This window comes from Denticeps clupeoides, chromosome 2, assembly GCF_900700375.1.
Source record: "Denticeps clupeoides chromosome 2, fDenClu1.1, whole genome shotgun sequence".
Classification (NCBI taxonomy): domain Eukaryota; kingdom Metazoa; phylum Chordata; class Actinopteri; order Clupeiformes; family Denticipitidae; genus Denticeps; species Denticeps clupeoides.
In genome coordinates this window covers 17,260,354-17,277,562 of record NC_041708.1, presented here as the reverse complement: position 1 = coordinate 17,277,562, position 17,209 = coordinate 17,260,354, and the positions used below count along the sequence as shown (strand labels likewise).

General features: G+C 41.7%; 2 protein-coding genes across 3 annotated transcripts; one reads left to right on the top strand and one right to left on the bottom strand.

Moving 5' to 3' along the window:
* Positions 1-13: 13 nt before the first annotated feature.
* hacd1 (3-hydroxyacyl-CoA dehydratase 1) lies at positions 14-6,740 on the top strand. The gene is made up of 7 exons (XM_028969385.1): positions 14-217; positions 2,254-2,371; positions 2,459-2,477; positions 2,560-2,648; positions 2,968-3,089; positions 3,927-4,105; positions 5,793-6,740. Exons 1-7 carry the CDS (start codon positions 99-101, stop codon positions 5,873-5,875), a joined length of 729 nt encoding a protein of 242 aa, XP_028825218.1. The 5' UTR covers positions 14-98; the 3' UTR covers positions 5,876-6,740.
* Positions 6,660-16,781, bottom strand: LOC114784061 (collectin-12-like). 2 transcript variants are annotated; one of them, XM_028969360.1, is made up of 10 exons: positions 16,563-16,781; positions 15,705-15,755; positions 11,330-11,452; positions 10,916-11,002; positions 9,781-10,824; positions 8,542-9,033; positions 8,212-8,348; positions 7,390-7,499; positions 7,131-7,276; positions 6,660-7,047 (listed from the first exon to the last, which is right to left on the bottom strand). In XM_028969360.1, coding segments are annotated over exons 1-10 (2,199 nt in total). In that variant the 5' UTR covers positions 16,570-16,781; the 3' UTR covers positions 6,660-7,045. The 2 variants fall into 2 exon arrangements, with proteins under 2 accessions (XP_028825193.1, XP_028825185.1); XM_028969352.1 differs by having other exon boundaries at positions 6,660-7,276.
* Between the last annotated feature and the right edge of the window lie 428 nt (positions 16,782-17,209).

Here is a 17,209-nt window from a genome sequence, read left to right as displayed (position 1 = left end):
ACGTGGCCCGGGGTGGAGAGGGGGCCCGTGACCCCGCTGACCTCTGCCCCAGCTGTCAGCTGCGCTCGCTCGCGCGCACGCCACTCCGCCCCCGTACCATGGCGTCTGGCGAGGAGGACGGCTCTTTGGAGGAGAAGGAGAACAACAACAAGAAGCGAGCGAAGAGCGCCATCGCCACAGCATGGCTCACGTTCTACAACATCGCCATGACAGCCGGGTACGTGTCGCCGCCGGCGCCTTGCGAACTTCCGCGCGCGCCCGTCGCCGCGTACAGTGGCCCGCCTTTCGGCCCTCTCGGCCCCGCGCCTTTCGTCGTGCCCGCTGCGCGTAGAGAGCGGCCCGTCGGCCCGGGAGGCGAACTAAAGCGGGGTTCGGCGCGAATAGCGGAGCGGGTTCAGCCTGGCCAAATACGGTCACGAGCCGAGTATAGCCGCGCGCGCACACGCGGGCGGCCGCGCGCTGCGACGCGCGTTATCATCGCGCCGCTCATATCGCGCCGATATATGCATTTTGTGTCAGGCACGGCACGCCCGAAACCTTCAACCTGTCATTTTGCACACTGGATGAAAACGTGGCCGTGGATTTCCGGCCAGTGTCGGAGGTTGGAGCGCCAACTGCGTCCAAGAGATGAGATGCGACCCTGTAAATCTACTCATCGTTTATAATGACTTTATCACTGCATCAGGGTGACACAGATAATATCATGGTCCATGACAGACTGTTGACTTCTGATCCTCACATGCTAATTGTGATCCAACGAAAAAAAAAATTAAAGTATTTAAAAGTAAGTACTCGTAATATGATATTGATTCATATATCTTTTTTATGTGAACTGTGCTGTGAAATACAGGCTAAATCACAGAAATGTCAAATTTATTGGTGGTACCTCCGTTTTAGACTGAAGCAATAGTACAATATGATACAGTCTGTAGTTTGTTCATAAAGTCAAATAACTTGATTTACTGAAAGATTAAGTGGCTGAAAGGATTATAACTCTTCACCTCTCACTTGATACCAAAAGTTACTTTATCCCCATAACTAGTGGTCATAAAGTTATGGCAAAGCCATATATGCACTTTGAAAACTTTCAGTGTGATGCATGTGACACAGACAACTAGTCTCACTTGTTTAAACCAACTTCCATAATAAAATTCTGTGAACCATTCAGACAAAACTATTGCACCAAAAATTGAAAATGTTTAACAGGTGTCAAAATTGTGCAACACTTCAATAAAATAATGTTTATACAATACCAATATATGCAACTAAAATGTCCAAGATGGTGTGATGCACAGGACAACACTGGTCACTGGTCTAAAAGCTATATGAGTGCTCTTAAGTTTAACACGATAGACTGGCCTAAGAGTTAAAATGTGGTGCATTGTATGAAAATTTTGCCTGATGCACTATTCAATATATCATACATAAACTGAACTTTGAATGTCTGGGTTATGATAATTTGCTTTGAATTTCATTCAAATTAGTACAAATTTTACATTGCGAGAGGTAACCATGTTTCAAATGTCTACAAAACATTCATTTCTTAAAATACCTTGAAATTAAATGCTGTTCGCCATTATTCCCCACAGATATATTTTGCCTTGTATTTTTTTAGTTTTTTTAAGTTCTCTTAATTTAGATGTAATTCCAGGGCATTAAATGCAATAAACCAATGAAAAACTGAAATGAAAAATCTGCTATAAGCTATCTGTATTTCTTGGTTCAATAAAATGAGATTTGAAGCATGACTTCAGTATTCTGGTCAATACTTGTAGTTGTCAGGTGTGATCTGACAATGATTTTAGTGATCTCCTAATACATGGATATGAGGTAAACAATACCTTATTTTACTACATAGACTTCATCAGCATAAAAAGCAGAGGTGTAAATAGTAAAATAATTTTTAAAAATAACTTGCTCCTGGTTTGGTAGAGGCTAAAAGTGTCTTCATGCACAGCAGCTCATGAGAGAGCCATCAAACATAATTTTTTTAGACATCAGGCCAGTACAGGGAGATGCACAGTTTTATTTTATTCATTGACAGCAGTATTTACTTACATATTGTGGGTAGTGCAGCCTTGTCCTACTCGCCGGTCGTGATTTGTCACTTACATTATCCAGCTACCCTGATAATTGTGTTTGCTGGTTCGCACTAGTCAGCAATTTGATTCTGCTTATTATTTCGGGGGGAAATCCCCATTGATCTGATATAGTGGTGATGGATATAAATGAATTTGATTTCCTCTGTTCCAGGTGGCTGGTACTAGCAGTGGCAATGATCAGGTTCTACTTGCAGAAAGGTACACATAAGGGTCTATATAAGAGCATATCACGGACACTCAAGTTTTTTCAGACATTTGCTTTACTTGAGGTAAGTTCTCCATGTGTATGGCAGTGCTAACCTAATGTGTGTTTCTGTACTGGAGTTGATTTTACTTTTGTCTTGGTTGTGTTGTAGGTCGGGCACTGTGCAATTGGTAAGTTTATACAAATAAAATATGCACCGTATCCATTGGAAAAAAAAAAAAAAACTTACATGCCCTTGTCTGTTGGTTAAAGGAATTGTTCGGACCTCAGTGATAGTGACCGGGGTCCAGGTTTGCTCCAGGATATTCATGGTCTGGTTTGTCACCAACAGCATCAAGCAGGTAGGCATTATACATTATAGTATATATATATAACAGAACTGTGTGAAGAGTCGTGAAGTCAGTCAGGCTGCATGAAGTCTTATAACTGGTCCATAGGCCACACTGTGGTCCATACTGTCCACGATAATGCAGGCAACATGCAAAACTGGCCACATGTACACATGGTCCATTGATTTATTGTGAAGAGAAACACTTTAAACAGCACAGAAGCACGTAGAAGGATGAGCATATGAAGTTTAGAAGGTTCCATCTCCAGCCGTATGTGCAGGTTTCTATGCTGATTTGTCTGTTGCTCTACCCTCTGCTGCTCTACTGAAAGGTTCAGAATGAAGAGAGCGTGATTCTGTTCCTGGTCGTGTGGACACTGACAGAGATTACTCGATACTCCTTCTACACCTTCAACCTCTTAAATCATCTCCCTTACTTCATCAAGTGGGCCAGGTACCTATTGAGACAGCATGTTGTTGTTTTTTCTTGTTCTTTCTAGTGGACTGAATGTGTGTGTGAATTAGTCTGCTGCCTGTATCTGCATGGTGTCCTTCCTGTGGTCTTATATATTGATGAGCTCTGCTCTGATGAAGACTGATTATTGTAGTATTCTTATTGTTACGCTGTACCTTGCATCAATAAGGGGATTTTCTTCTTTAATTTATATACCATGATTGTATCATACTCTTGTGATACACTGTCGCACAAGTGTATCAAGTTTCACAGAATCAACAATATATATATTTAAATATAAATATTTTCACAGAATCAACTATTTCTCTCATTGTTGCCATGGACATTATATTTGATTGTATTGTGAGATTCTCTGCAGGTTCTCAGAAACGCGCTTATTCAGTTAGACTGTCCACACCACCAACACCACCAACACCCCCAGTATCTGTTTCAGTTTCCGTCAGTTCTACACAGAATATCCACCCAACAGTCACTGTTAAGTTTCATTGAGCCATGTAAATTGTGAAGAGCATGTTGTTCAGTGGTGTAGAAGCAACCATCTCTAATATCCATAATGAGCAACCTGGCCAGTAGGGGTGATCTTGAGCAATTGTGTCAAAGCAGTATTACTGCTGCATGGAATGATTAAGATGAAGGTGTGAAGGAGCTCCTCCTGGTCTGTTCCTGGCCATGTTGCAATGGAGCAGTAATTCTCCACCTCTGCATGAAATTAATGTGTTTTTTCCAAGGTCTGTCATTAAATAGATTTTTGAAATTGAGGCTTTCAACGTCAACAATACTTATTTTCTTTCTCTGTCTCTGCTTTGCACCCTGCAGGTATAACATGTTTATAGTCATGTATCCTCTTGGGGTGATTGGTGAACTTATGACCATTTATGCTGCTCTTCCTCACGTTCGGAAATCTGAAATGTACTCCATGAGACTTCCCAACAAATACAATGTCTCGTTTGACTACTACATCTTCCTCATCATCATCATGCTCTCCTACATCCCATGTAAGTGCTGTTTGAATGTAGCGTAACACACTCGCCTATGAACCAGAAGAACCGGGTTCGAATCCCACTTACTACCATTGTGTTCCTGAGCAAGACACTTAACCCTAAATTGCTCCAGGGAGACTGTCCCTGTAACTACTGATTGTAAGTCGCTCTGGATAAGGGCGTCTGATAAATGCTGTAAATGTAAATGTAAATGCATAACTAAATTGAGTAGGGCTGAATGATACATCAAAATCAAACCCAAACCATGATTTGAACAAATGCAGTTTTGCAACCCCATACTCTGCACCATCGGTTAATGTCAGGGTTGCTGCGGGAAGAAGCATGCGCAGACATGCTGGCTTGGCTGGAGACAGTCAGTGAACGAGAGACTGGAGCACTGGTGACCCCCTGGGACGTTGGGGAGGCAGGCAGAAGAGAGGCAGCTGCAGCAGCGGCACGGTGGGAGAACGGGACTGGGTGAATCCAGCTGAATGGGCAGAGCATTGGCAGGTGACACTCTGTCCGTCCAAGGGGGCGTGCAGCAGAGCAAAGTTCAGTCAGTGAAAACAGTCTGCTGCGCCTGCCACGCGGTTTAAGATCAGCTTTTCTACCATTCCCGTTTTGTGTGTGTTTTGAAGGGGAAGCCTGCTTTAATGATATAATTCTATTGACGCAAAAATGCATCGTGCCACTCAGTTGAAAAGTTCAGCAAATTTCAACTTTGACCGAGTGCCGCGCTGCGGCGCACTTACGCAGTGGTCGGTGCTGTGCTCGGCCCTGCACATGCATGTGCAGAACTGTGCGCGGAACATGCCCACTTCAACGCAAGGGTTGATGTTTGCTCTCAACGCGTGGTATGCTAGTTACAGTGCAGTTCATATTTCAGTGTACGGTTTAAAACCTGTATGCTAAAGGTTTTAATATACATAATATAGTGAATAATCGCAAATTAAATCACAATCGATATTTGTCAAATACATCACAATTTTTTTTTTTTCTTTAAATTGTTCACCCCCCTAGAATTGAGTGTTGAATTGAGGATGTGCTCTTTTTTTTAAATTTCACAGGTAAATTAATCAAAGGCTCATTTCTAAGAGAACATGCCCCTATTTAATCAATCATTGTACAGCTCCAAATTCTGTCAGAAGTCAAAATCTTTATTTGATTGGAATGAATGGGTTTGTATTTATGTTGCTACTCATGACTATTTAAAGTTGGGCCACATTTTAACCACTATATGGCAGTGTTGGGCTTGGATCCAGCATCCACTCCATACATAAAAAAAAAACAGTTCTTGTCTGACTTATTTAGCTTGTCTGCCATAGCCATGTGTCTACTTCTATTTGATTATCTGCTGAAACCCCTGGTCATTACTTCTGATATCAACATCGAAAGAGACAGTTTTAGTAACCGCTGAAAGCATACATGGTAGAAGTCATCTGTGAGGGAACAGGAACATAGAAAGGTGTTTTGTCCTCTGAATCTGAATCTCAACTCAGGCGTGGAAACCAACAAGCAGCAGAAGGCAGTGAAGCATTTTTTATTTCACCATTGCTGTTGTTAATCTGTTGTTAAAATGGGTTGTATGGTGTAATGGTCAGATGAAGTCACCTTAATCTGGCTTTTTGGCTGAGTGCATGCATTGGCACCAATTCATAAATTAATGTCTTAAACTTTGATTCTTCTCCTCCCCCCTCCCCAGTATTTCCTCAGCTCTTCCTTCACATGTTGCGTCAGAGGAGAAGGGTCCTCCATGGGGAGGTCATTGTTGAGAAGGATGAATAAAAACACCAGCTAGCCTTCTATCGGGACCTCAGAGAAGAAGCCACACACCGATCAACTCATGTGACTCATGTCACCTCCACAGCAGGGACTGCTGGTGAAATACCAAGCTCAGGACCTCAAACGAAAGAGTGAAGAGTGTCCCTAGAGGCAGTGCTGTTTGTTACTGGATTTCACTTTATAAAGCACAGTAAGAGTAAAAAGAGAAAATTAAAGGGTGAACTTTAATCTGGACTAGTGTGCTCTAACATGTTCATTAAGGGACTTTTGATGGTTTTATTGCTGCCAGTATGAACTCTGCTCTGTTCAATGGAGTCTGGCCTTCACTTGAATTCAGAAAAACAAAATGGCACTAAATATCACAAGATGGTGCCAAGTTCGATGCTCCATGGTTGAGCATATGAAAGCAACATGGAAACATGCGTTAGGAATGTTTGTCCAGCAGTGAGACATGTCTCATATGTAAATACAGGGCTGGGCTTTTAGAGCAGACAGATACTGGCTTCATGTTTACATCCCAAACTCAATTGTCATGTCTTTTTTTTTTTTCCCTTTTCCCCTGGCTGATCCTCTGGTATTGCTTGTGTCAGTGGAATGTCAAGGCAGGGTCTGAATTCTAACTGCTGGCATCAAGCACAGGAGTCTTCAGCACCTCTCTGTGTGTATTTATTGAACTGTCTTCATAGCTTTGTATGTGTGTTACGTGTTCCTTCTTTAAGGTGCTATTGTGAGATCATTTCAATCTTCTGTGCAGCTGAGGAATAATACCTGATCAGTATACGGTCATTGGAGTGGGTCTGGGAAGCCTTAACACCATGATCTGAATCAAGGGTTAAAAAGTAACAATAAAAATAATTGATGATACGAATAAATGCTAGTGTTTTTCTTTTTATGACATCACTTTATATGTTGTCTGGTGGATTCTGAAGCTCTGTTGAAGGATCATATACTGGAGTTTAGTGTATGAAACTACCATTAAAGTAAATTTATGTGCTTTTTATTTATAGCAGTATGAACATAAAGAATCATATGGCAAGCAGTCATAAAAATAGATTCCTAGAGCAGGACACTTTTTTTGGTGAGGAATTACTGGAACTGAATTCTTCTCCTAATTGACATGGATTGGCATCTCATTCACCCATGGGTGAATGGCCATGGCCTCCCAGTAGTCTTCTCTGAGGAACACACATCGTTGTGAGCATCATTGCAATAGTTAGTAAGGTAATTGTTGGTTGAAATAAGGAGGGTTTGAACTCACAGCAGCAGATGGGTTTTTCACAGATGGAACTCATAGGAAGGTCACAGTGGAAATCATTCCACAGGCCCTGGTGGACAAGTCCTGCACAGTCTTCTCCTTCACCATGTCTCGGTCTCCAGTTATCAGGCTGTCCTTGCTTCCAGTTACTATACACAGAATTAATATTTTGTCATGTTTCTGAAATTTGAGCACACCATGTCGATGGGCAGAGGGTTGAATGAGTTTGTGTGTGGGAGTGTGTGTGTGGGAGTTAACTCACGTTATAACAGGGAATGACCCATCTACCCATTGCCAAACTTCTTCCTGGTTTCGGTCTGTGAGGCCCAACCAGAAGTATCCTTTCCCAAGGGTCTGCATGTGCAGCCACCGCTGAGGGAATAAGACAGATAGAGACATTACTAAGGTCCTGTCCACACAAGAATGCTTTCTCTAAAATGGATTTTCGGTTTCTAAAACCTGCGTACACACAGGAGCATTATCTGAAATGTTGTCATCCATATGGAGATGCAGAGAATGGCCCATATATAATAGCCAAGAACCTGGAAAAAGCAGGACCGTTGGTTTATGAGCTGGAAAACTGAACGGTCAGAGATGGGCCCTGGGCCCACCTTTTCACTCCCAGCCAGTGGAGGAAAACCCAGGCAATACTACAGCTGTCCACGGGGTCCTGTGTTTGTCTCCAATGCCTGGTGTGGTTTTTCAATTGCCGTTCCTCCTCCTGGACTTTTGCCTGGTGGTCCAGGTTTTAACCCCTCCACACCCGTAAGTCGCGCTGTAAATCCCTGTTCTCACCCAAAGTGCTCAAGTGTTTCGTGTCTATAGATAGGTTATAGATAAGTCAGCGTTTTCACAAAAGAAGCCACTTTGCCCTTGACATGGAGACGTGGAAAAGAGAAATTCACTCTGGAACCCGTTTTAGAAAAGAACCATTCTGGGTCCCCTGAAACGGCTTCTCTGTGTGGACGCAAGGCCAGATCGGATAGAAATTTTCCCATTTTAGAGAAATATGTTCTCATGTGGACAGGGCCTAAGTTTTACTCTTGACTGTTTATCATGCATACAAACTTTCTTCTCCTCCCACCTGCTCCTCCACATCATTGATCATCACCATGGAGGCAGAATTCGAGTCACAGTTTTTCTTTGCTTCATCGAAGCTGAGCTGCACCACAGAAAACAGGTAGCAACTATCTTTGAACTGCAGCCAGTCAACTGGACAACCTGGTAACAAGATGAACTGTTCTTACAGTCACACACAGAAATCAATGCAAATCACGGTTGAAAACAGCAGTAACATGAACCTACAGGATATAAGCATGTCAGTGAATGTATGAAAGTAATAAGCAGAAAAACATGGAAATAATTTCATAGTGGATTGAAAAGTGATGAATTTATATTTAGATTTTAACTTTACCTGTTTCCTGTGAGCTGTAAGAGGGCAGTGGGTCTCCATGCAATGCTTCAGATAAAGGAGGTAAAATTAAATGTCTACCAGGGATTCCAGGCAACCCATGGGGACCAGCTGAACCTGGTGGTCCTGACAGACCCCTGGGACCCTCATCGCCTGAAGGCCCAATTTGCCCTTGGATGCCTGCTGGTCCTGGGGGACCTGGGTGTCCAAGCTGCCCATTGCTCCCTGGCTGACCAGGTGATCCAGGCTCTCCCTTAGTTCCTGGGACTCCTACCCGGCCCCCTGAGCCCCGTGGACCCTTAGAACCTGAACTTCCGAGAAACCCTTGAGCTCCTTGGAGCCCATGGAAGCCAGGAAGTCCAGGTTCACCAGTTTCTCCTCTGAACCCAGATTGACCTGGTTCTCCATCATTTCCACGCTGGCCCTTCTGGCCAGGAGGTCCAACAACACCCTGAGGACCTTGATCACCATGAGAACCTCTGCAACCAGGAGGGCCTGCAACACAGATTAGAGGGAGAGAGTACAAATTTCAGTCATTGTGTTTTTTAAAAATAATAATTAATAATAAATAATAATGTTTAGTTCTGCCTATGATGATGTGCTGATGAGTCATGGACAAGATTACTTATCTTTGTCCTAATAATAATAATAATAATAATATATGATCAAAGTAACAGAACAATGCAGATTGAATTAAATATTATAAATATATAAATAAAGGTAGCAGTCTTTTGGTTGAAAGCATTTTATTACTGGGTAAATAAACTCAGTAGTCCCCACACACTGCTCCCTGGGTGCCTGTCATAGCTGCCCACTGCTCTCTGCCCACTCACATAGTGGCTGCTCACTCACTGCCACTGATGGTTAAAAGCAGAGTACACATTTCATAGTATACAGCATTTGCAGTGCTGTAGTGTATCACAATGACAATCACTTCACTTTCACTTTTCTTTCATGTTGGAATTATGTTTAATCATATTCAAATATCTTTGATGTTTGTTGAAATGGTCACTTAACCTTAAACCTTATTAAAAGCACAGGGGTCTGAATGAATAGTTCTTCAGCTACTAGATGGCTTATTTTGAATTTGTAAATGTATTGTAACAGCTTTGTAAATGTACTGAAAGGAAAAGTGTGCACAAATCATTCTAAATGATGATGACTTGATGACTTAAAGTTGAATACTTTTGCAAGTGCGTGACTGTGCAGGTAGCCACAAAATTGGCGAGAGTGTGTGTTTACCCATCAGTGTGCTAAAGTTGCTGATGAACTGTGTGTGGTGGTGGTCCACAAGCTTCATCTCCTCAATGAGCATCGACAGATTGGACACCTCCTGGTCCAGCCTCCCTGAAAGGTCATCCTGCGCTGACCTCAGGCCAGTGCTGTCAGACTTCATGCTGGCCAGTGTGATGTTGAGGCCAAGCAGCACATCAGAGTGCCGACTTATCGTGTCGCTGCAGTCGCGTAGCGTTTTCAGCTCTGTGTTGACGTCTCCCAGCAGGTGGGTGGCAGAACTGATGTTGCCCGTCACGTGGTCTAAGTTGTCCACTGTCTGATCAGAACGTGTCTCTAAGGTCTCAAACTGCAGGCCAGTGTGGTTGTCATAGTCCAGCTGTTGCTTTCCAAACTGTCGCAGACTCAATTCCTGGACACTTGCTATCATGCTAATGTTTTGCACAGTCTCCATCAGTGAGTTCAGTTCGCTGCTGAGCTCCTCCAGCCTGTCTCTGTTGGAAACAGTGTGATCTGAGGCATTGGTACACAGCCCCTGCAGGTTTTGCATCTTTCCCTGCAGCCATTCAGTGTCCGTCTGAGCGTGCCTTGTGGACTGCATCAGGGTCTTGACATCAGTGTGCAGATGCTGCATGGCCTGTGATGCAACCTCCAAAGACTGTTGGAGCATCATCACCGTGACCACCTGCTGTTCCTGCGTATGGTTCAGGTCATACATGGTCACCTGCCATGACCTCTCAACCTTCACCTGCTTCTGAAGTTCTTGCTGCAATCTGGCATTTAATTCCTGAAGGCTGTGTATGTTGATGCTTTGGAAGGTGAGGGCAGTGTTTACCCTTCGTAGCATCTCTGTATCCAGCTCCAGCTGTGACCTCAGTGACCTCTGCGCTGTTCTAACAGTCTGGCCAGAGTCTTGCAATTTGTGCAGTGTTGCTTGGTTGCCGTTGACCCTGTCTGTGATCTCAGAGAGGCGCTGGTGAAGAGTTGACATGCCAGCCCGGAAAACCTGCAGGCTAGAGGTGGCATTTTCTGACTTCTCACCTGATGCACCATCTGGAAAGCAGAAAATGAAGCAGGACAGAGGAGTTTGTCTTTGTCACACTGTTAACAGAACTCAGTTGTGCCTGTGTCACTAAACACTCACCAAGATATTTTAAACTGGTCTCCATCGCGACAATCTTTCCTTGAAAATGTTCTATATTTTCACTGACATGGTCCACCCTTTGAACCACTGTTCAAAAACATGAATAAATAAAAAAATAACTCAGTACATTCATCCAGTTTCTACGTATAATGGAACTGCATTCTAAAACAGATAAGAGTAACAGTATAAAACAAATTATTAAAGAAAATTTTGGAAGCCACCTTAATTTGAATGATGTCACAATTGCTCGTTCACCAATTAAAATGCTTAATTTAAAACATTGTGTATATTTCGGTGGTGGCCATGGTCCAGTAATGTCTAGCAGTAAAATCACAGGAATAAAAACAGTGTTTTGTTTTATTTTCATTTTCCTTAAGGCTACCCATCTGAATATAAGCTTTTGCTGGAAAGTACCTTTATATCCCAGTATAGCAACTGCTATAGCCAGCAGAGTGCAGAGAACATACAGCAGAAATATGGCAGCTTTCAGACTCAACTGTGTCTTATACTTAGTGCACCTGTCACCTTCCCGTACACCTGTAACACAAAAAGGTATGCCAGAAGGAATGCAAATATTCATGGATTGGATATACACAATACGTTAAGCTGCAAGAAGAAATAATTTATACAAGCAGCCCTGATATCATAAGGATAGTAACTTTTACCATGTGGTTTTAGAAAATCACCTTATTTTCTATTTAGCAACAGACAAATGTAGAAGAGGGAAAGGCATGACTTTATAGACATGAACAGTAATGGACTGTAATAAGTTTAGCTTTTAGTCGAGATGCTGCACATTGTGACAATATGCAATATTTTTTAATTAGTACATGTTTAATGGGTGTTTAAATCATTTTTAAGTGACTGTGCTTTGTAATGCCCCCGATTGGGTAAGAAAGGCAAGGATTTGCAATAATGAACTGTATTTTACTTACACAAAAACAAAAATATACTTAAATTACTTGTTGTGTAAGTAATGTTACTCCTTAAGACCAACTATCAGTGAATACAACACCAGAAAGTTATTTATTTATGACGTGTAATACTCAAGTTCCCCTGGCCCCCAAGGTGGCACTGTCTCATTGTCTAGTTTACCCTGTTTACCCACATGTGAGGTGTGCTTAGCCCAAGCAATTTTTGGAGGGGTGCTAAAATGGCTATGCATCCCAGTCAGAAGGTCTGAAGGAACCACAGACGACAGCAGAGTAGGCCCAATAGCCAAGAGCCTGGAAAATGTAGGATCATTGGTTTATGAGCTGGAAAACTGGACTGTCAGAGATGCTTCAGCTGTCCACGGGGTCCAGTGTTTGTCTCCGCCTGCCCCACCAATGCCTGGTGTGGTTTTTCAAATGCCGTTCCTCCTCCTGGACTTTTTCCTGGTGGTCCAGGTGTTGCACCTTTAAGGAGGGGGTGGGGGGTGTCTGAAATGTTGTTTATGTTTCGGTCCCTGTGCCATTTACTCATTAAAAAGTAACTATGTCCTGCACTTCTGCCTCATGCTTGTACTCCAGTGTAATATAAGGGGACAATATAATGTGAGGGGAAATGGCCACATACTGCAGCAGGTAATACTGTACAACTGTACTACGGTCACATGGCCAGTATGAAAACAAGTAGGATGTTGTCGTACTGTTCTTTAATGTACCAATTCGGCCAAGGACTTTTGTCAAATCTACAGACAGAATGATGCTGTTGGTGTCACAGGATTGAGATGGGACAGGGGAAAGAGCAGGTGTAGGAGGAGACAGATAACCCAATTGCATATTCAGTGCAAAGGAAAGGCTGAATAACCTCTGTTAATCTAGTGTGAACCAGCTACACTGTAACAGACACGGTTGTAAAACAGTACACGCTCGTAAAACTGTAAAAAAATTCGACAACACAGTTCAGGATGAAGGAAAGCTGGAGAATAACGATGCTGAAGCCCCAAAACAACTGAGCAACTTTGCAACATTGCAAAACAGCTTCAATACAAAAGACAATTTATATATAATTGAGCTTTTTGGTATGTCCTGTTATGCAATGTGTCTTAAATGTGTATCATGTTTGCTAATTGTGTTATCACTTAATCTGACACTCTGAACTTTGATTCTCTATATTTTAATTATGATACTATTAACAAAGTTACACCCTAAAGGGATTAGCCTACATTTGGTCATTCCTTGCAATCCGCTTGATATGTTGTGACATCATGGGTTCTGAAAATACTGTTTCCATGACAAGCTCTCTCCTTTTCAATGTGGTACTTTCCGTATTGTTTGAATAATAACGTTGTGTTAAAAACATCCATTTATCCATTTTAATACCTATTCCCGGGATCTGGTGTCACCATCAACATACAATGACTTTCACTTCACTGCATTTGAAAGACAAACATTGTACTTTTTACTTCACTACATTTCAATCAAGGGCATCACACTTTTAATTCTGAAAATCAGTAATAAGTAAGGTCACATCATGTCTGACGTAATCTGCAACTGTAAAATTAAGTTCTGCAATGCGAGACGATGAGTTTTCTGTGTTATTTTCACACCCTTGGCAATAACTTGGTCTTGATCTTTAAAAGGGTTTAAAGATTTAGTTTGTTTTAAGTGTGCTGTGTTTGCCTAAAACCAACCATATACATGGCTGCTCACTGCTCACTAAGGGTGACTGCAAGCAAAGGAAACATTTTGTTTTGTGGACCGTGTGCTGTGCTGCAGTGTCTTACAATGACAATTACTTCACTTAAAACACCTCAGGATACATGTTAGAGAACAGTTCTGTAGACTCAAGACCAAATGGGGCTTTTGTAGGGGTGTGGATTGAACAGAACAAGACACACCTAACACTCATTACAACTGTGGACATCCCTGTTCGTGCCAAAGGGACCTAGTAAGGGAACCTGAGAAGGAACCCACCAAGCGGTAAAGCAAGAGAGGTAACGTCAAGTGCACACTATGGGATTGGGACTTCACCTGCAGCTACAAACGACACCACACACAGATACAGACCCTAATAATCAGGTTAGGTTGTTCTGGGGGTTTCTTTTACAAACTGTACACTAAATGATATTGATTAGGTACTGAATTTATAAAAAAATATATATTTAAACATAATACATACATAAGTATTCACATCCTTTTGACACTCAAACCTCATTCCACCTGTGGTAAAATTCTGGAGAAAAGATTAAAACAAGCACAAAAAGCACTGTGGTCTCCATTTTTTGGAAATGTTTGATCTGGCTGCACAACCAAACTGAGTAGTTAAGAAAAAAAGGACCTTGGCCAGAAAGGTGACCAAAATTGCTGTGGTCACTAAGGGGAAGATCCAGTGTTCCCTTGTGGAAATGGGATAACCACCCAGATGGTCAATAATAAAGAACCCAGATGGAAGCCAGTCCTCCCTAAAAGGCATATGGCAGTCAACTTGGCAGATTATATGAACAACAATCCTGTGATCTTATGAAAACAAAATAGAACATTTCCTTTTTTTAATATATTTTTGTTGCCATCAAGAGCCCAGAATTGAATCCAACTGAACATATCTAGACAGATTTAAAAATGGTAAGGGGCTGCAGGAAAGAATCAGGGAAAATCTCAAATAACAGGTGTGCTAAACAAAGAATTGTAACCAAGAATATTTCAAGCTGTGATTGCAGCCAAAAGTGCTAAAAAATATTAAGCCATCGGTGTGAATGTGTAAATACTTTCTGATGGCACTGTATTCGGGTGCAAGAAACGTTTGTTCACCTGTCAGTCTGGAGTAAATATACAGTACAGGCCAAATGTTTAGACACACCTTCTCATTCAATGTGTTTTTTTTTCAAGACTGTTGGAAAACCATTTCAGGTGACTAGGTGTGCAAAGCAGTAATCAGAGCAAATGGTGGCTATTTTGAAGAAAATAGAATATAAAACATGTTTTCAGTTATTTCACCCTTTTTTGTTAAGTACACATGTTCATTCATATTTTTCATACTTTTTTTGAATGAACACTCCACGTGTTCATTCATAGTTTTGATGCCTTCAGTGAGAATCTACCAAAAAGCATTATGCTGCCACCACCATGCTTCACTTTAGGGATGGTATTGGTCAGCTGTGCCTGGATTCCCCCAAACATGATGCCTGGCATTCATGCTATGTGCCTTTTACAAAGGAGTGGCTTTCATCTGGCTACTCTACTATACAGACCTGATTGGTGGATTGCTGCATAGACGGTTGTCCTTCTAGAATGTTCTCCTCTGTCCACAGAGGACCTCTGGAGTTCTGACAGAGTTACCATCTGGTTCTTGGTCACCTCCCTGACTAAGACCTGTCTTCCCTGATTGCTCAGTTTAGACAGCCGGACAGCTCTAGTAAGAGTCCTGGTGATTTCTTCCACTTACAGATGATGGAGGCCACTGATCTCATTGGAATCTCATTTTTTCTGTAACCTTCACCAGATTTGTGCCTTGATAGAATCCTGTCTCGGCGGTCTACAGACTATTCCTTTGACTTCATGCTTGGTTTGGGCACTGACATGAATGGTCAACTGTGGAACCTTATATAGACAGGTGTGTGCCTTTCCAAATCATGTTTAATCATTCCACAGGTAGACTACAATTAAGCTGCAGAAACATCTCAGGAGAAAACAGAATGCACCTGAGCTCAATTTTGAGCTTCATGGCAAAGGCTGTGACTACTTACGTACATATACTTGATAAGAGACAGGACCACTCTAAATGAGATTATAATCTGAAATTTCACTTTACAGTTTTGACCTGCTAAACAGATGCCTCGTTAAAAGGGTTTATATATCACACTCACCAAAGTGTTTGTACCCAAAGGACTGAAGCTCCTCCTCTTCTGTGAAACTATCTATGAAAAAACAAGAGAGAGAACTAAAGAAAAGGGCATCAGCACAGGATCGGGGGTTTTCATTCCATGTGCTGTAACTTTGAGATCTTATCTTGAAACACACTGCATTGCTTTATTACATGCAAAACATTCAGACCCCTGATGTAAAATGTAAATGTAAAATGTAAATGCAATGTAAAAAAACATGCACACGTAAAGAGAGAGATGGTAAGAGAGTAAAAATACTGGAACCGGCATTGGAACAGGAGAAATAGGAGGAGGAGCCTCCCCGGATAGTGCCTCCCTGCAAGGTGCAAAAGAGGCAGGCGCAGAAAGTGTTTTGTGATTTGTATTATATTTGGGGCATGGTCAGTAAGCAATAAATGTACATGACCTTAAACAGCAACATTGCTATTTTTGGATAAGTACACATTATTCATGTTTAAATTAATGTTTAAGCAAATATATATTTGAATATAAGCTTTTGTTTACAGCATAGTTTACACTGTGTAACTAATTTTATATGCTAATATGCTAAAATACAGTTTCTGTACACTACTTTTCCCTGTGCATTGCAACCATTAATTAGTGCACTATACGGTGATTGAAAATTGTAGTGGAGACTTTGGACAGCATCACAAAATGACCGATGGACATTTTGGACAGGGTGAGGCTCTAATTCAGTTTGTGCTGATATTCACTTTAGTTTAGTGTGCACTATAAAGTGCACTTAAAAAGTGTATTTGAATACTTATTCAGTCTTACTCCGAATTTTAATTATTTAATATGTTCTGATAATATATATAACACTGAAAGATGAACCTTTACCTTTCATTGTGTCATGCAGCAGTAGTGCAGGTCTTCCTGCACATTCCAGATTCCCAGACTTCTTTTTACCAAGTTTCCACAGCAGTTCACTTCATTCAGCATTAAAACTGGAGGAGCTGAGCGCAGATGAAAAAACCTCTGAAGACTTTCAAAGTTAATGTAAGGGTCTGCAGTTCTGCCTGTTGTAGAGATTCGACGTTTCTGTATCCCGTTATAAAAGCCTCAGCTTTCAGTCCCCAATACCACAAAAATGTCAAACTAGAGAACAAGTGAGAAAGGGAGGAGGATAGGGGTGGGCTCTGATAGTCACATGTTCAGCATCTGTAAATCTCATCGCATCGACCTGGAGAAGAGGAAAAAGTAGCTCCAGTAGCAAAACATCTGGAAGTTATTACAAGGTTTCCGGGGCATTACTTTTACATTTATGGCATTTGGCGGCCGCTCCTGTCCAGAGTTACGTACATCAGTGCTTTCTATTCCATATCTGATCTTAATACCTGTGCAGTGAGACTTAAATCAACAACTGCTGTTTAACAGAAATTAACAGCTAATCAGTTACATACCATCAGAAACCCTATTAAAGTGCAAGGTAGTGCATTTAAAACCAAAGTACAGGGAGAAGTAATTCTTAGGTAATGGAGAAGTTA